General features: G+C 41.8%; 1 protein-coding gene across 3 annotated transcripts in view; it reads left to right on the forward strand.

Annotated features, from left to right (window-relative positions):
• LOC120025381 (phosphorylase b kinase regulatory subunit beta-like) overlaps positions 1-17,114 on the forward strand; it is a 66,663-nt gene extending 49,549 nt beyond the window's left edge. For 2 of the 3 annotated variants that reach the window (XM_038969929.1, XM_038969927.1), the window contains 15 exons: positions 4,661-4,744; positions 5,513-5,617; positions 5,774-5,856; positions 6,160-6,250; positions 6,727-6,785; positions 6,913-7,075; positions 7,227-7,308; positions 8,729-8,786; positions 12,603-12,693; positions 13,939-14,135; positions 14,310-14,444; positions 14,518-14,647; positions 14,992-15,099; positions 15,311-15,448; positions 15,879-17,114. In XM_038969929.1, coding sequence (XP_038825857.1) covers positions 4,661-4,744; positions 5,513-5,617; positions 5,774-5,856; positions 6,160-6,250; positions 6,727-6,785; positions 6,913-7,075; positions 7,227-7,308; positions 8,729-8,786; positions 12,603-12,693; positions 13,939-14,135; positions 14,310-14,444; positions 14,518-14,647; positions 14,992-15,099; positions 15,311-15,448; positions 15,879-16,016 — 1,662 coding nt within the window. In that variant the 3' untranslated portion in view covers positions 16,017-17,114. Of the gene's footprint in view, positions 1-4,660; positions 4,745-5,512; positions 5,618-5,773; positions 5,857-6,159; positions 6,251-6,726; positions 6,786-6,912; positions 7,076-7,226; positions 7,309-8,728; positions 8,787-9,031; positions 9,123-12,602; positions 12,694-13,938; positions 14,136-14,309; positions 14,445-14,517; positions 14,648-14,991; positions 15,100-15,310; positions 15,449-15,878 lie in introns of all 3 variants that reach the window. The other variant, XM_038969928.1, reaches the window with a different exon arrangement.
• The last annotated feature ends 4,022 nt before the right edge of the window (positions 17,115-21,136 follow it).

Consider the following 21,136-nt stretch of genomic DNA (forward strand, 5'->3'; position numbering starts at 1 on the left):
ACCAGACTGAAGCATTTCGTATACATTGTTTGTCTTCAGAAAGGCAGTGAGTTGCTGCGCAACAGCTTTTTCTAAAATGTTTGAGAGGAATGGAAGATTCGATATAGGCCGATAGTTTTTTATATTTTCCGGGTCAAGGTTTGGCTTTTTCAAGAGAGGCTTTATCACTGCCACTTTTAGTGAGTTTGGTACACATCCGGTGGATAGAGAGCTGTTTATTATGTTCAACATAGGAGGGCCAAGCACAGGAAGCAGCTCTTTCAGCAGTTTAGTAGGAATAGGATCCAGTATGCAGCTTGAAGGTTTAGAGGCCATGATTATTTTCATCATTGTGTCAAGAGATATAGTACTAAAACACTTAAGTGTCTCTCCCGATCCCAGGCCCTGGCAGAGCTGTGCAGATCCAGGACAGCTAAGCCCTGGAGGAATACGCAGATTCAAAGAGGAGTCCGTAATTTGCTTTCTAATGGTCATGATCTTTTCCTCAAAGAAGTTCATGAATTTATTACTACTGAAGTGAAAGCCATCCTCTCTTGGGGAATGCTGCTTTTTAGTTAGCTTTGCAACAGTATCAAAAATAAATTTTGGATTGTTCTTATTTTCCTCGATTAAGTTGGAAAAGTAGGATGATCGAGCAGCAGTGAGGGCTCTTCGGTACTGCACGGTACTGTCTTTCCAAGCTAGTCGGAAGACTTCCAGTTTGGTGTGGCGCCATTTCCGTTCCAATTTCCTGGAAGCTTGCTTCAAAGCTCGGGTATTTTCTGTATACCAGGGAGCTAGTTTCTTATGACAAATGTTTTTCGTTTTTAGGGGTGCAACTGCATCTAGGGTATTGCGCAAGGTTAAATTGAGTTCCTCAGTTAAGTGGTTAACTGATTTTTGTCCTCCGACGTCCTTGGGTAGGCAGAAGGAGTCTGGAAGGGCATCAAGGAATTTTTGTGTTGTCTGAGAATTTATAGCACGACTTTTGATGCTCCTTGGTTGGGGTCTGAGCAGATTATTTGTTGCGATTGCAAACGTAATAAAATGGTGGTCCGATAGTCCAGGATTATGTGGGAAAACATTAAGATCTACAACATTTATTCCATGGGACAAAACTAGGTCCAGAGTATGACTGTGGCAGTGAGTAGGTCCAGAGACATGTTGGACAAAACCCACTGAGTCGATGATGGCTCCGAAAGACTTTTGGAGTGGGTCTGTGGACTTCTCCATATGAATATTCAAATCACCAAAAATTAGAATATGATCTGCTATGACTACAAGGTCTGATAGGAATTCAGGGAACTCAGAGAGGAACGCTGTATATGGCCCAGGAGGCCTGTAAACAGTAGCTATAAAAAGTGATTGAGTAGGCTGCATAGATTTCATGACTAGAAGCTCAAAAGACGAAAACGTCATTTTTTTTTTTGTAAATTGAAATTTGCTATCATAAATGTTAGCAACACCTCCGCCTTTGCGGAGTGATGTTCATCACTATGGGTAACACCACAACCTGACCGAGGCCATAGAAGGCTCACTGCAAGGAGAGAAGATTGTGCGACGTTCACGTACATTTTTCTGAACGTTTTAGAAGACGTACATGATTTTAGAAAGCAATAAACTAATCAGTCAATTTACCTAGATGTCCAAGGCCATCTATCAATATGTCAGCCGAGCATATGGGCTTAGTCAATTCATCTGACTGTCAATCTTTGCAGCCACGATCTATTAAGCTATCCCTCTTGGTTGCTCAATCAGTCAGAGTGAGGCTGGAGATCGGCCAATGGGATTGACCGGTTGACCTGTCCAATATGTCATTTTGGCGAGCAGTGTATTCTTCTTGTGGGATGTCTATAGTATCCAGTGCATCAAGTCTAAAAGTATTGGTGTAATGCGTATAAAAACGATCACTGCCTTTCCTAATATATTAATACATCTTAGAAAGGTCTGCCTCTGCTCATCTTCCCTGTTGTTGGGCATGTAGTTATGCAGCAATGGATTGGGTGGGTGTCACGAGCCAGGGCGAGCAGCATGCTAAATATGAAATCCCATTTGAATCTGTTAAAGGCTGGGGCACCGCTCTGCATTGCGTCGCTCGCTTCATCTCTCTCTGCCGTTCGATTGTGTTTCCAACAGCTGCTTGACGACAGGAGAGCGGCAATTACATCCAGCAGCATGTTATTTATCTCAACCCAGGTGGCACAGCAACAGCGCTGCCAAAATAGCTTCCATTTGCCTTGGTGACGCCTCCCCAACCCATCTGAATGTCGTTTGACCCATCTCCCAGCGATCATGTCTATAAAAGCCAACGGTCGTTACACCAATTCTTGGTGCCAAGTGGAACTTGGTCCAAAAAAACGTTCGATTTTAACATTGTCATAAAAAAAAACATTTCCCCATCTCATGAGGTTAAATGAAAAAGTACTATAGTAAGTGCCTATTAGGTGCCAAATAAACAGGGTTGATGATATCTTCTTAAACCTTAAAATGAGGGACAGACGTAAATGAATACCTAATCACATGAAATGTATTATAATCTTCTTATTTTTTATTTAACTAGGCAAGTCAGTTAAGAACAAATTCTTATTTACAATGACTGCCTACCCCGGCCAAACCCGGACGACGCTGGGCCAATTGTGCGCCGCCTGATGTCATACAGCCTGGATTCGAACCAGGGACCGTAGTGACGCCTCTTGCACTGAGATGCAGTGCCTTAGACCACTGCGCCACTCGGGAGATATGACTTTGTCAAAGCAACAAAATAACTAGGGCTTTCTAATGACGGTGAAACTGATGGATGATGGAAAATCTTCATCAGAGGTGACAGGGTTGATGGAGGGACATGTCGATATGCTGAATTTTGGCACTTTAGCGAGCCTTTATTCCATTCAAAATATAATTTGAATTCTCCATGTGGTCTATATTAAAGTGTACTTTATTTAATATAATAGGATTTTAAAATTCAAAATTGGTGCGCAATTTCTACTTTTAAATATCAAAGGGACGCAAAAGGCCCCCCTTTTCGTGGAACGACCCAGATGTCTAGGAGAGAGGAGAGCAGGTTTTCGATTGATGAACAGAGACACTGCGACACTAAAGCCTTCTGTTACAACTGTCATTCTCTTACAACAGGCCTCATATCACCCAACCTAATGACACGCTCAGAATGTAGCCATCTTGATGGCATTAACAGCAATCACATTAGCAGTTTGGTTGCTTTTGATTGTGGTCTAAATGAGAGAACTTTGATGTGAGCCATATGCTGTGCTGTGTTCATTGGTATTCTTCAGGCAGGGACAGGGAGCCGTGGGTGCAGACAAAGGTTCACACAACGTCTCTCCTCAAACAGGCCACATGGCCAGGGGCGTTGGGAATTTGTTATGCGACTTAATTCTGAATAAATATTTGCCGTCTTTCTGAACTCTGAACTCTGAATATTATCATAATATTCTGTTAATTGCCTGATTCTCCTATTATCTTTCGTACTTTCCACCCATGTATAATTTGTTTCCAACTCATTTGAAGATGGGAAAAGCAGGAGTGGCAGAGCTCCATCTAGTGGTAGGATGTACACATTGCTCTTTGGTAAGATTGGTGATTGCTTTGTATTGAAGCTTGTTAGCTACATTTCCTGCAGTGCCACTGAAGTACACAGTCAGTGTTATTGACCAGGAGCCTCTGATTGGATTGATTAGGAGGAATAATTGACATGTATTGCCTGGTGTGGGAAGATAAGGGGACAGTATGACACAGAGGTCACAGGGACTGCAGTGTGCCTCCTCACATGCATGGATCAGGTGTTGTGAAATCAATGCCCATCATCCGCATTGTGGATTGACAACAATTTTCCTCATCACTCTGGCATACAGGTTGTTACCTCTTTCTCTCAGTTTCAGTGTCTTCAGGGCGTAGACACTCTGTGACCTTGTACCATTACATAGTGAAAATGTAATTCAAATGTATTTAAAATACCATTAGCCAAGGAAATATTACACCAAGACCATACCAGGTAGAAGTGAAAGAATGAGGAGCAGTGAGGGCCGATCCTGACTGACGGAGCCTACTAACTAACTGAGCTACTTGGTGTTGCTTTACAGTAAGGACCTGCAGGGGACCTTTCTATCTCTGCCTTCTGACAACTCTCCATTAAACCCACCTGCACCATGGCACTAAACAGAACCATAGGGGTGTTAGGCTCCACAACAGAGCCGTCATAGGCAGGCTCTGCAGGGGCCGTTAACTACTGGCACGTCTCAACTTCAGAGGGAGGTAATTTTAGATTATGGATCGCAAACAAAAGAAAAATCATTGGGGAAATGAGGATGATTGATCTTTTGTAGAGGTGCAATAAAAATAGACAACTTTCCCTGCCTGGCGTTTTTAAAATGACTCCCATTTATGATCTTTGTCATATCTAGCTGAGTGTGTTGTCAGATCTGAAGGCTAGATATGTGTACGAGAGGAAAGGACGGTAGCTAGCTATATGATAGCACTTCTCTATGGGTCTGTGACTTGCCTGAGGGAATAGAAGGAGGGTGATCTATGTTGTGGTCTGTTTGTCAGTTGTAATGTACATAGCGTTGGTCAATAGGCCATGGTCTAAGATTTGATGTGTAATTTGAAAAACTAGGCTTTTAAAAACGAAACTGAAATAGGTATGCCTGTCTCTTTCTCCCCCCAGGCGTACCGCTTCCTGGCCATCAATAAGAAGCTGGGGCTGAGTGGGCGTCCGGAAAGGCCAGTGGGCTGCATGGGCACTTGCAAGGTGAGCGTTCACCACTCAATGCTACCACATACTCAGAGGTCATACCACCACCTCCTCACTGATGAACATAAACCAGCACTTCTCAGTGTGCAACCACAGCTCAGAATTGGAATAATATTCATTTACATGTAAAGATATAATGTACATAGATATTATACATATTTTTGCCTTACTCTTAACATTGTACAAAGTACTGCTGCCATGCAATCCATGATGGATATGTGTCATTCAATTTCGTAATCCACTTTGATATTGTGAGCTGCTGTCGTTAAACTGTTGTTGGTATTCCTTCTAGTTGTCCCCAGTGAAGGACATTTAAATAAGTTTACACAGCTGAATACAATTTGGTTTTTTAAATTGCCAAATGAATCAATCACAGTTCCAAACCTATTACTAAGACAATTTTTTAATGGAACATTTATGTGTTCTTATGGAATAGGGCGTCCTGCCAGAGGGCATTCTAATAATCTCTTTGTTTGTGTGCGTGGTAGTGCTTGTGCTTTAGAAACGGACAGGGAGAACAAGTGTGCCTGTGCATATTTGTGTTTTTGTTTGTAGAGGAGAGGAGAGGTTGTGTGTTCGTTTTAGGAAGTGTCTGTGCTCGCAGGACTGTAACGTCTATGCGTTCTAGCTTCTGTGTATTGCTTCCTCAAGATCGATGGGTTGTTTTATGTCCTGTCCAGAGTAATGTATATGTCGGTACCTCCGAGCCATCCATCTTGGCCTGCAGGATCAGGTAATGCAATGTGTCTGCTCCACTCCCCACAGATTTATCGGATCCTGGGGAAGACTGTGGTGTGCTACCCAATCGTCTTTGATCTCAGTGACTTTTACTTATCCCAGGATGTCATGCTGTTGATTGATGACATCAAGGTGAGCTGGGGTGAACTCACCTCATAAACACTTCTGTTTAGACATTTGTCTGGTTTAATTCTTGTTCTGGGGAATGCACACTCACCACATTGTGTCCCTAACTGTATGTCTGTTTGGTCAATGCAAGTTTAATGTGTTACATATCTTTGTATGTAGAATGCACTGCAGTTCATCAAGCATAGCTGGAAAATGAAAGGTCGCCCACTCTTCCTGGTCCTCATCAGAGAGGACAACATCAAGTAAGATCTACTTTTGTATTTCCTTCTGTACTGTAATTGTTACTGCTTTAGAGTGTATAGGAATCCAGCACAGGAGGTGTACCTGTATTTGCCAATAAGAGTTTTGTTATTGTCATTTATATCACTTTAGCTTGGGTGTTATGCTGATCACAGCAGTATTGATCATTATCCAAAGAGCACCTTTTTAAATGCAATAAAATCACTTACCATCCCACAGTAGAGGTTGTTCTATTGGAGTCCGCGGAATAGCATATACTCATTAGGTTAATATGGAGAAAGTTATAACAGTAGAATATCCTTCAGGGGGAGCCGTTTCAACCCAGTCCTGGACATGTTGGCATCGTTCAAGAAGGGGAGTGTCGGTGGGGTCAAAGTTCACGTGGACAGGCTTCAGGTTCTCAACACTTTTACTTGTTTCAGTCCACTCACACTTCTTTGAGGCATTGTGATATCTACTCTCACAATATTATTGGCAGTTCTCCTTTCCTTTGGAAATGCTTTTAGAAATAGTGAATATGTATGTTTGCAAATCCAATGCCTTTGAATTGTCTTCACCGAGTTCTATTTCCTACTGTTACAATGACTTTCAGTGTCTCTAGAGAGTTCTTTAGATGTTTTGATGTGACGTCTTTTATGAAAGACACTCAATATTCCCTTCACACCTAACTCTAGGAGCAGACAAAGGGCTCCATCCCTCATAGTCAATCCCTTTTATCATCTCATTCTTCTGGGAACATAATTCCCCTTTGTACATGTAACTGGCTGTCAATGTATAGATGTGACTTCAGTCGGAATATTTGAAATCACCTGAACTGTCCATATCCCATGTAAATGAGATTCCTTGATGTCACTATTAAATCATCCTTCCAGACCCTGATATCAGGAGCTATTGTGGAGCAGTTGGACTTCCTTCGTGTCAACGAAGCAGAGTAAGAGCTTGTTCCTGTCGTTTCCTCCTTTTGTATATTGTGACACTTTTTTATAGAGGAATCAGCGTGTAAAGGATTTAACATGCCTGTAAACCTGAAAATACTCCTGTAACTTCCCCTGGTCTAGAATCCCAGAGTTTAAGAACTTTCAGGAGCTGGAGATGCCCAAGCACTCCAAGGTGAAGAGGCAGACGAGCACGCCCAATGCCTCAAACCTGGAGCAGCAGCCTGAGATCGACATCGAGGAGTGGAAACACAAATCCACCAACGAGATCATGCAGAAATTCTATGTGAGTCCAAGAGTACGGTGTCAATATTAGGACATCTACAATCAAAAGGAGATGGGTGTTTTAATGTCAGGGCCCTAGATCTGACTCTTAACTATCTTTACACCGCCATGGCATGACCTTTGACCTCTTTCTGTGTTTTTGTCTTACTCAGGACTGTGACTGCCTGGCCAGTCAAGCACAGCTTGCCAGTATTCTCATGAAGAAAGAGGGTCCTGACTTCTTTGCCAAGGATGGTAGGCACAGAAACAAAAGCGCACGTGCAAAATGGTGTTACTCTGTTAAAGTAACAGTCCAGTGAAAATCTCTTCTTACTAATATTCTGTTTGCTCATACCCAAATAATGTTGTTGACTTATCCTTTACTTGTAATTGTAGCCAAAACATAAATGAGAGAAAAACCTCTCAGTAAAACCAAATCTCAAACTTAGTTTTAAAACAAACCGTAAAAAAAAAATGTGAAATTTGCTTGGATAATGACATCATCCTCTTTGGTAGAGACAGGCCCGTATGTGATTGGTCCAGCAGCTTTTTTTATTTTATATTTTTTTCTCCGGTGGGGAGAAGGATCCTTCTCGAGACTCAGGCTCAGGAGTGCACACACTGCACGCACACAAGCAAGCTAGCTAGCTAGCCAACAATCCACAGTTGCTGTTATCAAACAACTATCTCGCCAGTCACTTCTATTTCAAATTATGTGGTTTGTTAGAGTTGGCCTGCTGGCTGTTTAGAAGCAGTTATCTAACTAGCGTGCTAAGGTTTGCTATCGTGGCTAACTGGCTAGCCAACAAGAAAGCAAGTCAAAGCAGATCCTCCACACAACAGCCATCTCTCCATTCCCTTCTATTTTAAATCATGTGGTTTGTAGCTAAAAGTTTTATGTCAAGAGGAAACCCAGTTAGCTGTTGTTGACTGATATACAGGTAACTGCCAAAATAAAGGAAACACCAACATAAAGTGTCTTAATATGTTAGGCCACCACGAGTAAGAACAGCTTCAATGCACCTTGGCATAGATTCCTACAAGTGTCTGGAACTGTATTGAAGGGATGTGACACCACTCTTCCATTTGGTGTTTTGTTGGTGGTGGTGGAAAACGCTGTCTCAGGTCGCTGCTCCAGAATCTCCCAAAAGTGTTCAATTGGGTTGAGATTTGGTGACAGATCACTCTGTTTCCTAACAGGCCAAGCAGAGGCACAGAGCAAATCTGCTTTTTAACATCCTAATTATAATGTTTTGGAAGGACATCTATTTAATTCATATTGTAATTTATTGGAGGTAATATTTTATTTAAAAAAATTGGTAACACTGAACAGATACTTTAACATTATTCATCAGAGCCAGACTAACGGGCCAACTAGCCCCAGGGTGGGAATCAGTGCATCACTGTAAATGAAATGTCCATAGCCTAATCCATTTAGCACCCCATGACTAACTGATTTAGTTTGGATCAGTGTCTCCTCTGTGTTAGAAATAATAAAAAGAACAAATGGGGTGAATTCAACCAAGGCATAGCCTATGCAGCTAGTGTCATGAATAGCAGTGTCTTGGCAAACACTGTTTTCAGACCCAATCATCCACAGTTTACATTGTTCTAGAATATATATACAATGATTTGCATTGCTCAGTTCACTTAGAGGCCTTTTAACTGTTTCCAGAGACCCTAATGGAAGACATGGAGAGACTCTACAGAAGAGCTGGGACCAGGAAGCTTTGGTCAGATTTTCTTCTTTCCCTAGCATATTATTCCCTTTTCATTTAACCTGAAAGAATAGTTTGTATTTTATTTCATGTGGCAGGTAATATCCATCCATTTTGTACAGCACCTCTATGAAGAGCCTTCAACTTTTTTGCCTTTCAGATCATTTTACTATCTTTTCAAGATTTAAGTAACATTTTCTATTGTTCTCTACTGAATTCCAAACTGTTGTAAACAATGATACATATTTCTATGGATGTAGGCTGGCGGTGCGTTACGCTGCGGCCGTTATCATGAAGTTTGCCAGTTCTATAGCCCCTCATATCACCACACTGGTGGTCCATGGCAAGCAGGTAATGGAGTAGAGTTGATGTGTAGAGTCTGTGTAGCATGGGTACTGTATTAGCTCAGCTAGCCAGTCAGTCACTGTGCACAGCGTGTACCATTAACTGTGAGTGCTATGCTTCACTCATGCACTACTTCCCTCTGCAGCACTGTCCACTTGCTCTCTATGGACGGTCAATTTCACGTTCACATGCTCCGTTGGCCTTTTTGTTCTTGCCGTTGTTGTGGTTTGGCTGTGTCAAGGGAGCTGGTCGTGAGTTTTTATATTGCTCAGCGCTAAGATTGAACATAATTGCAGAGGGACCTGAGAGTCAGAGAGTAGAACAGCCTATAGGCCAGGCTCCACCTTGCTCTGGAACCACATCAATACTTGGTCCAATTTCCTTTCTCATTTATTTAACATGGGTTAATAAGTGGAGCTTGAAATAAGTTCCTTTATATTACACAACATCAATGGTTTAACATCATCACACCATGAGCATTGATGTTGTCGATACGATGAAAGTACACTTTTTTTTTAGGAAATCTGGGTTTTACTAAAACCTACAATCCACCTGAAGTTTAAAACACTGTTCTCCATTTTATTTTGATTCTATTGATATTTATTTTATTTTTAAGTTGACGTGTATGGCTAAGCAACCCCGTATGCTGCCATGTACACTCACCTCCGTATTTATTTGGACAGTGAAGCTAGAACATTTAATTTGTCTCTGTGCTCCAGAATTTTGGATGTGAGATCAATATGTGTCATATGAGACAACAGTACAGAATGTCACCTTTTATTTGAGGGTATTTTCTTACGTATCTGTTACCGTTTAGAAATGAAAGCACTATGTACACTACATGACCAAAAGTATATGGACACCTGCTTGTCAAACATCTCATTCCAAAATCAAGGGCATTAATATGTAGTTCGTCCCTCCTTTGCTGCTACAACAGCCTCCACTCTTCTGGGAAGGCTTTCCACTAGATGTTGGAACATTGCTGTGGGGGCTTCCATTCAGCCACAAGAGCATTCGTGAGGTCGGGCACTGATGTTGGGCGATTAGGCCTGGCTCGCAGTCGGTGTTCCAATTTATCCCAACTGTGTTCGATGGAGTTGAGGTCAGGGCTCTGTGCAGGTCACTCAAGTTCTTCCACACCGATCTCATCAATCCATTTCTGTATGGACCTCGCTTTGTGCGCGGGGGCATTGTCATGTTGAAATAGGAAAGGGCCTTCCCCAAACTGTTGGAAGCACAGAATCGTCTAGAATGTCATTGTATGCTATAGTGTTAAGATTTCCTTTCACTGGATCTAAGGGGCCTAACCCGAACCATGAAAAACAGCCCCAGACCATTATTCCTCCTCGACCAAACTTCACAGTTGGCACTATGCATTGGGGCAGGTGGCGTTCTCCTGGCATCTGCAAACCCAGATTTGTCCACCGGACTGCCAGATGGTGGAGTGTGATTCATCACTCCAGAGAACGCGTTTCCTCCGCGCCAAAGTCCAATGGCTGCAAGCTTTACACCACTCCAGCCGACGATTGGCATTGCACATGGTGATCTTAGGCTTGTGTGCGGCTGCTCGGCCATGGAAACCCATTTCATGAAGCTCCCGACGAACCGTTCTTGTGCTGACGTTGCTTTCAGAGGCAGTTTGGAACTCGCTATTGAGTGTTGCAACTGAGGACAGATGATTTGTATGCACTTCAGCACCCGGCAGTCTCGTTCTGTGAGCTTGTGTGGCCTACTACTTCGCGGCTGAGTCGTAGTTGCTCCTAGACGTTTCCACTTCACAATAACAGCACTTACAGTTGACCGGGGCAGCTCTAGCAGGGCAGAAATTTGACGAATTGACTTGTTGGAAAGGTGGCATTCTATGACGGTGCCATGTTGAAAGTCACTCAGCTCTTCAGTAAGGCCATTCTACTGGCAATGTTTGTCTATGGAGATTGCATGGCTGTGTGCTTGATTTTATACACCTATCAGCAATGGGTGTGGCTGAAATAGCCGAATCCACTAATTTGAAGGGGTGTCCACATACTTTTGTGTATATATAGTGCATCTAGTCCCCCCATTTTGAAGGTGTCATAAGTATTTGGACAAATTCACTAGTAGTGTATTAAAAAAAAAAAGTTGCAGATGCACAAAGATCATACCTCTAACTTTCTCACTCGTCATTATTCACGATTCATTCAGGATTATCCGTAATGATGATAGCGTCCATATTAATGTAGAAGTGTTCAGAAACATTTATATTCTTATTTACAATAAAAGTGACTCCAAAATGACACACTACATTATTTACCATTTATTTATATTGGGCACAACCCCAAAGAACTGCAAATGCTTCCAACAAGTTTGTAGAGTTACTAGCTTGATGTAATCATTGCATGTTAGGAAAATAGCGACCAAATACTACACTTTTGACTAGTTTAATACACTAAGTGAATATGTCCAAATGGGGGGACTAGATACATAAAGTGCTTTAATTTCTAAACGGTAAAAACTGATTTCTATGAAAATACCCTCAAATAAACGGTGACATTCTGTACTGTCGCCTCATATAAAACATTTGATCACATATCCAAAATGCTGGAGTATAGAGACACATTTTAGTGTTCGCTTACTGTCCAAATAAATACGGAGGGGAGCGTATGTACCATAACTACAGCCAATGCCTGTTGCTTTTTCCTCACAGGAACCCAGCAAGCAGGAGGAGACGCATTGCACAGTCACTCTAGCGAATAATGCAATCGTAAATTAGTGAACATTCAAATATGTCTGCCCCCCCACCCCCTAAATAAAATATATTTTTTAATCTAATAGTGAAATTGAATAGGCGGGAAACAATGTCAAGAGCCAGAGCTGAATTCATGCAGTGGAATCTTCCTTTGGAACCACTGCCTGTTCTGCTAGGCTAGATCTCCCAGAGGGAAGCACCCACCATGCTAATAGCTTTCCATTCTATGGGGACAGCATCTTGTGTTTTGATCAGTCCGCCATTTAGTTATTTATACAAAAGTCCTTCTGTACCAGGAAAGAAGTTTGTAGATTTGGGTTTTTCCATGTGCAGAATTGCAATGATGATCATTTATTTGACAATCTGGAGATGAAATCCAGAGTTGATTTCGATTTGTTTTTCATTTGCTTAGCAATAATAATAAAAACATGGACCTGTAAAACAGTAGCATAACAAGGCTCTTTGTACTGTATAGACACGCTGGTGGACATGAGTGGGACATGCCACGCACATGATTTTACAGCTTTGTTTTAGAACTTCATTATGTTAATTGCACCTTCAGTAATGTGCCTCAACTCACTTTACAGCCCATCAGCCTTAATGTCATGGTTATACTGTATGTATGGTTCTTATGATAGAGAACACAGCAGACTACATTGTTATTGCAGTCAGCCATTATGAACTGTTCCTACTGTAGAGTTAACGTATTGACACATATAGTGTTGACCCTATTAAGGATCTCCTTGTGTTTTGTTCACCAGGGGAGTTGTACGAATCGCAGCCAGTGTGATAACTAAGCTAGTGGACAGCATTGCCCCAAGTATTACTAGTGTTTTAGTGCATGGGAAGCAGGTAAGTGGACATTTGAAAATGGGGGCCAATTTTTCAGTTGAACCATGTTTTCTTTTCTCAAGTCAGATGCCTATTTCGAACACAGACTTTATGTTCACTGATTTATCAATGAATTGGATGAAATTATGTCAATTTTGAAAGTATTAGGAACGTTCAGTTGACAGTGAGCTCCGCATGCTTTTGTCCTATAGGAAATGCTTAGTGTTATTGCAGTTGCACGCTTCATATTTCCCAGCTACCTCACTGTGCTTTAGCCCTGTAGCAAGGCTGCTATTGTGTTACGTAAAGTAGCCTGTGTTTAACAGGCTCTATGTATGCTGTGACCTGACCTATGACCTAATATACTGTAAGCTCCCCTTTCCCTTGGATTTATATGAAGTGAGCTGCCTTGGCCAATGTTTTATCATTGTACTTTTTTCTCTTAAATATTACACAGAGAGTTTTGGGCGGTTCTTTGCTTTGAAGTACCTCGAGGTGTGAATCTGCATATAGATTGCATCGTAGAGGGGAAATTATTCTGGACAAGATGAGAAAGCTGATTTTTAAATGGAGTCAGGTGTCTGCTTACATGATCTACGTAGAATCTTCCTTGATTTTTGCATACGAGGACTCGAGTTTAGAGAATATCTGCTGTTGTTTGAATGTGTTAAGTAAGGTTGGACATGTTTAGATTACACTTAGTAGTAATAGAAATGAGGTACAGATTTAAAAACTGTGATTTGCCATCTAACTTGAGAACATCAGTCTGCAACCATTAGTTTTAAGGCGCTATTTTTCAAAGGGATATTAAAGCATATCTTGTTTGGGAAGAATAATGATTACCCAGGTGTCATTTTCATGTGGCCTTTATGCTTTGAAAATAAGAAATATCACAAGATAATCTTGGTTATTATCTTTTGTCCCTTTCATGTTCTACTCTGTGGGGGGGGGGGGGGGGGGGGGGGGGCAGTTTTACAGTGGCAAGATGGATAGATAGTTTAAGCAAAGGGGACACGGAGACATCAGCATTTCTATATAATATTGCACCCTATCTGGTCAGTCAAAAAGCTTATAGGTAGAGTGATGTCACCCATAATATAAAATATAATCTAAGTTATTTGAACCTTTTTGACTATTTGTTATCCATGATGTAAACACGTCCATCTTCCTGGTTCATCACTCTGTCCTCTTAGTAAAATAATCCCCACTAAACAATAACAGAACTGACATTTTTCTGATGCTGGCTGGGCTGTGCTCTGTTGCCAGGTAACGCTGGGACTGTTTGGGCATGAGGAGGAGGTGATCTCCAATCCCCTCTCACCTGGGGTCATCAAGGGCATCCTCTACAGCAAGTGCTACGGGGAGAGGGAGGCCGTGCTGCAGCAGGAGCTGGTCATCCACGTCGGCTGGATCATCTCCAACACCCCCGAGCTGTTCAGCGGCATGCTCAAGATCCGCGTCGGGTACGAATAGAGCCCGGGAGGAATAGAGCTAGGCAGGCTGTAGCCATGGCCATTCTGATCCTACAGCTGGGTGGTTGTTATTCTGTTTGTCTCTCAAGTTGTCTGTTTGAGGATAGCCATCTGTGGTTATGAGATGCATTGTTTTTGCTTCGTATTCCGCTGGTATTGATGTAGGTGGATCGTCCAGGCCATGAAGCATGAGTTGGAGATCCGAGCAGGAGACATGCCACCCCAGGACATTTACCAGATGTCCCCCAGCGATGTTAAACAGCTGCTGCTGGACGTCCTTCAGCCACAACAGCACGGCAGGTAAACACTCACAAACACACACACACATTTTTTATTCAATTTTATTAATTTCCCTTATCGTTACCCATACCAGGTCCTGGATCAACAGGCGTCAGATCGATGGTTCCCTCAACAGGACTCCCCATGGCTTCTATGACCGAGTGTGGCAGATTTTGGAGAGAACTTGTAACGGCATCGTAGTGGCAGGGATCCATCTCCCACAGGTAGTGTTGGTAATTGCAACAGTGACATAATAATCCTTCTTTGTTTACATCCTCAAACTCCACATTTAATCACATCTCTGAAGGACCACACTATAGACCCCTTGACAGTGTTGAAATGCCCAAAAAGACTGCATATTTGAAATACAGTAGGCTGCTTGGCACAGCAGTTGATTCAAAATGATGGTTTGAATACAACAGATCCCCATTGCATTGCATATATCCACTATTAAATAAATGTCTGTTTATTTGAGTATGTGAGTTAGTATTTTTGGTAGTAATTGGTCATTGGGGTGTTCTTGCCTAAAGCATTACTGTTAAAATCTCCCACTTTCCTTCCATTGCAGCAACCTACTCTGTCTGACATGACCATGTATGAGATGAACTTTTCTCTGCTGGTGGAAGACACACTGAAGGACATTGTGCTGCCTGAGTACAGGCAGATAGTAGTAGAGGTAAGGGCCAATCAGATTTCACTGTAATTTACAGCTGCATGTTTTCCGTACACTGCTATTGGTCAAACAGGATGCTCGATTGACTATCTCATCCACACATTTCATCTAACAACGCTTCCGCTACACATTGGGTTAACAATACAAAAATCCTAATTGTACACACTTTCTCATGGCTCTATTTTCTTACATGTCCTAATCTCCATGGTTGCAGCTGCTGATGGTGGTGTCCATAGTGTTGGAGAGAAACCCGGAGCTGGAGTTCTCGGAGAAGGTGGACCTGGATGTTCTGGTGAAGGAGGCCTTCCATGACTTCCAGAAGGACAGGAGTCAGGAGGGGACGAAGAAACAGGTAGGTGCTATGCTCCGCCCTACCCTGTCCACTGGGCTCACAGGATCTGAGGTTGGGTCAGACACAAAAACCTTGTGTAACAGTGGAGTTCATGTAGAATGCGAGCTAAGCTGTTGTACTTCCACAATGATGTACAGTACAAGTTATCTCCGCTAAGTAGAAGCAGACCTCATATTCGAGGTGAGGATACCTTCGGAGCTTTGGTGATAATTTTTCTGGTCAGTCTACTTAATTAACACTGAATGTTAAGGATGGAAATAATTGTGTCACTTGTTTACTTGTAATGCATATCATATATTTCCAATCGGTATAATTGTTCACTATGCATGTCATTGCTGAAAAGCAGTGCTTTGGTTAAACAACTTTTGACAGTTCGCACTGTATATAACAGTACTGCTAGTTTACAATGAAACAACATTGTTGTCCACAGGATGACATGGAGGAGTTCTATAAGACACCGCCGATGGGCAGGAGAGGCACCTCCAGTTACCTGACCAAGGCTGTGATGATTCAGCTGCTTCAGGGAGACGTGAAGCCCTCCAAGGATGACCCCTGCTCGGTCAGCTAAACTAAACCCATTCAGCAGAGTGGAGGAATCCACCGCTACTCTACTTTGTCGAACTACTAACAACACGCTAAATTAGTCAGCAGCTCTGACTGTTGTTCCACCAGCAATACCCTCCTTGTTCTGTTAGCTTCAAGCTATTTATACAGGATGTATCAGCTCTTATCAACACCTTGTTCTGTTAGCTTCAAGCTATTTATACAGGATGTATCAGCTCTTATCAACACCTTGTTCTGTTAGCTTCAAGCTATTTATACAGGATGTATCAGCTCTTATCAACACCTTGTTCTGTTAGCTTCAAGCTATTTATACAGGATGTACCAGCTCTTATCAACACCTTGTTCTGTTAGCTTCAAGCTATTTATACGGGATGTATCAGCTCTTATCAACACCTTGTTCTGTTAGCTTCAAGCTATTTATACGGGATGTATCAGCTCTTATCAACACCTTGTTCTGTTAGCTTCAAGCTATTTATACAGGATGTATCAGCTCTTATCAACACCTTGTTCTGTTAGCTTCAAGCTATTTATACAGGATGTATCAGCTCTTATCAACACCTTGTTCTGTTAGCTTCAAGCTATTTATACAGGATGTATCAGCTCTTATCAACACCTTGTTCTGTTAGCTTCAAGCTATTTATACGGGATGTATCAGCTCTTATCAACACCTTGTTCTGTTAGCTTCAAGCTATTTATACAGGATGTATCAGCTCTTATCAACACCTTGTTCTGTTAGCTTCAAGCTATTTATACAGGATGTATCAGCTCTTATCAACACCTTGTTCTGTTAGCTTCAAGCTATTTATACGGGATGTATCAGATCTTATCAACACCGTTATTACTGTTAATAACATTGAACTGTTACCCACCTGAAATCCTTGCATGTAGCATTTTACGTATAGCATTAGCATTGTGGGGCAGCCCACATTTGTTGATTTGTAGTTAATCAATGGCATGATATGCAAAACTTGAGTTGCATCCCAGTGCACACTTTGTTGTCTAAGTCCTAGGATGTCCGGGTCTTTTTGAAAGCCCGATCGCTGTATTTTTGTGAATGTGGTCATGAGTTCCTTCACTCTATTAAAATGACATTTTATGTTGATGTGTTTTTACACGTGGTTTGAGTGTGCCTATCCAGTTCAGTGAATCTGCATTGAACTTTTTCAACGTGTGTGACGTTGGCTGATGTGTTCCGTCACTCTGTCAAGGGGATTTTGGAAGCTCAATACTAGTTTCAAAAAATTAACTTGTGGAACCATCCTGTTGATTTATTTGCTTAGGTTCATCATGTTTGAATTTTGTGGAGCATTACCCCTACTATAGACAATTTGCCTTGTATCATTGAAAATAAGCTAAATTTGTAAAAGGCTTTATAATCACAACCTGGTGTAACATATTTATTTTTATTTGGGCTGCAGTTGCAACAGAAATGTCATGATTATTCAAGCGTGTCAATTCGTGCCTGGTGGTACTGTATGTGTATTGAATCTCACCACTAGTAACTCCCACTCATGTTAGCTTAGCTGCAGTCATACCAATCTCACTGCTGGAGCTGGAAAATAACATAATTTGACATAAAAAGGAGGGTTAGACACTGAGAAAAGCAGAGGAATTATTTCTGCATAGGACTCGGTACATTATATTTACTTCAGAATCTGTTCTAAAGCTGCTCCATCACTTGGACTGGAGAATGGGATTGATAGATTGAGAAAAGCTTAGAAAGGTCATGGTTGTTTCAGTGTTCTGAAGCGAGGAAGTTCATAAATAAGGATGATATTCAAACCATGAGAAGTATGCTCATCATACATACAGTACATGTATGCTTTAGTTATTATTAGTTAGAGCAGAGTACATAGTCTGCAATCTAAATCAGGCCGGTGTATGAAATGACAGTAGCAATAGCATTTGTGGAGGGCAATTTATTAATATGATGCAGTGTAATTTATTGTACACCTCTGTCTGATGCTTCAAAACAAAAGCATTTTGTAGGAAAATAAAATATTCTAGTTGTATATGTTACACTAACTTGATCCTTTATGACAGGACTCAATTCACAGTTCAATTCAAATCTGCAGAGCAGAACAATCTTTCATATTTACTGAGTAAGGCCTCATCCCTTCCTCATCGTTGTAAAAGGTGTAATGTTTTCTCTTAAAGAACACCCATAAAAGTTAACTGTGCATTAAAGTCAGAGTATATTTTTTGCTAGCTGCAGTAAAAGCATATTTTATTTGCCTGTCTCAAGTGTTTGGGCCTGACAGTCAGAGCTTTATTCCTGCTCCTACACCAACACACTACCATGAAGGGCATCAAAGACTGAGCCACATGAAGATGTCCAGGCCAATGTTTCACGTTTTTCGCAACATTATTATGGTCACTTTATGGTCTTAGGAACCAAAGGGCTGAATAAATAATGAAAGTTGATGTAAAGTGTGTGAAAATATATTATTGTTTCATGTTAGATGATAGTGGCTGTAAGGGAGATCATTATTCACAAAGTATGTTACTATAATCACGGTATGTCACTGACTGTCATTGTCACGATCGTGAGGAGAGACGGACCAAGGCGCAGCGTGAGTTGGGTTCCACATATTTATTCAAGTGAAACTTCCACAAAAACAATAAACACGCAACGAAACGTAACATAAGTGGTGCAACAAGCACACACACAAACAATATCCCACAAACACAGGTGGGAAAAATGGCTACCTAAATATGATTCCCAATTAGAGGCAACGATTACCAGCTGCCTCTAATTGGGAACCATACAAAACACCAACATAGAAATATTGAACTAGAACACCCCCTAGTCACGCCCTGACCTACTACACCATAAAGAACCAAGGGCTCTCTATGGTCAGGGCGTGACAGTCATGTTGCAGATACTGACAAGAAAGTTCTCACCTACTCTTATCTCCCACTTCCTGCAAAGCGAGTTGATCATTTTGCTTTCAATTTTGCAGCTACTATGTTGCCTTGATGCATTTGAGTGCTGACCAAGTTTGCATGGTTTGAAAGGAGACAATGAAGATTGCTTCAAGCTGCTTTGTGATAATTTTTTAGAGATTTCATTCTGTTTCTGCTTTTACCAACATTGTTGGTCTTTGGCAAATCATGATGAAGCCATTTTTTGACAGTGTTAACATTTTAAACGTTATCCCAATATAGGTAACCTCTTTGCTTCAAAGCCGTGGTGCCCCCCTCACTCTGATTTAAATGCACACCTCAAATAAAATAAAAATATAACAATCACAAATAAGCATAAATGATTGACATAATTATTACACACAGGTCTGAATAGCAGTGTCTGCTCTCTCCCGCTTAGCTGGTCTTCTCTGCCAAATTCTCTGAAAGGCAAACGCATACAGAAAGGGGTCCACACAACTGTTAACAAATGTAAGGCACTTTGCAAAGTTCCAAGTCAACTCCCCAAAGGTCATCAGCTTAGCAGATGTAACAGGGTGTGAATACTTCAGTAAGGTGGCTGAGATGTCCACAATGTTAACAACATGACCAGGAACCCAGAGAATGATGAAGGTCAGAGTAATTCCAGTGACCAATCTGGTCATCCTTTGGGTGCTGAAGAGGGCTGTCTGGTTCACTCGCTTGTGAAGTAAGAATTAAAGGTGACCAGAATGGAAGCCAGAACAAAACCCACCAAAGTCTCAAGTAAAAGAACAGCCACTATTTCCCAGTCCGATTCAGTGTGTCTTTGACAACTTAGACGAGAACCAGTAACTACTGTATTCCTTGTTGCAACAGCAGGCCCAGTTAGGATGCATGCAAGTCCCCATAGTGCAGGTAGCAATACCTTCTCACCTCTCCTTCCCAGCCTGGCCCACTGGTGGGGGTACAGAACCGACACATAGCGCTGCACACTCATCATAGTTACAGTCATGATATTGATGTATAGGCTGCAATAGACCATGAAGGAGAAGAACTTACAAAGCCCACGGCCAAGATTCCAACCACACAGGAGGGAATAGATCCACACAGGGAGGGAGGCCAGACACAGGATGTCAGAACAAGCCAGATTCAGCATCAGTTTCAGGGTGAGATTATCTATTTTTACCTGGCGCAGAATGACCACCACGACAGCGATATTTGCAGGGAGGCCCACTAGGCAGCACAGTCCCATCAGTGTACTGGAGACAATTTTGCCAGGATTCCCTGAGGTGATGTTGGAGATGGAGATGTTGAGCTGATCCATGGTCATGACTTGAGAGAGATTGGTGTGATGATCAGAGTGGTGTGAATTCAGGAAGCTCACTGTACTTCACACTTGCCCTGTGCATTGTCTATTTTTAAACACATGCAGTGCCTTCAGGGCCGCCATCTGGGGGGGGGGGGGGGGGGGTTGATGCTGGTAAAGTTATGATGCTGGTAAAGTTGTCTTGCGCACCTACAGTGCTGGTCATAAAAAAAGCTATCTTTTATCTTTTTTGACACGCAAAGACCCAAGCGGCGTTCCATAGAAATCCTGGTTGAGAATGAAACAACTGAGCAAATGAACAACCAAACAGCACAGCAAGTAAGTGAAAGAAATAGGTTCTGATTATGTTTTACTGGTAATGGGGACATACGTAAATGCCAACAAAATACCTTTTTGGTCAGTGTGGTGTGTGTGTGTGTAACCTTTATTTATTTAACTAGGCAAGTCAGTTAAGAACAAATTCTGTCATTTACAATGACAGCCTACCCTGGCCAAACCCGGACGACGCTGGGCCAATTGTGAGCCGCCCTATGGGACTCCCAATCACGGCTGGATGTGATACGGCATGGATTCGAACCAGGGACTGTAGTGACGCCTCTTGCACAGATGCAGTGCCTTAAACCACTGTGTCCATGTGTTAACTATTTAACTGTACTAGAATGCTTAAAAGGCTGCAAAAATTTTAAATATCGGTTATCGGTATCAGGTTTTTTTGGCAAGGAAAATGTTGTGTTTTTTCTGACTTTACTTTAGTATTTAGTGTAATATTTACTGTAGTGTTTTCACATACATGACTGTAGTATACTATAGTGTGTTTGCAAACATGACTATAGTACAGTGGCTTGCGAAAGTATTCACCCCCTTGGCATTTTTCCTATTTTGTTGCCTTACAACCTGTAAATAAAATAGAT

This window comes from Salvelinus namaycush, chromosome 30 (genome assembly GCF_016432855.1).
Source record: "Salvelinus namaycush isolate Seneca chromosome 30, SaNama_1.0, whole genome shotgun sequence".
Lineage (NCBI taxonomy): Eukaryota > Metazoa > Chordata > Actinopteri > Salmoniformes > Salmonidae > Salvelinus > Salvelinus namaycush.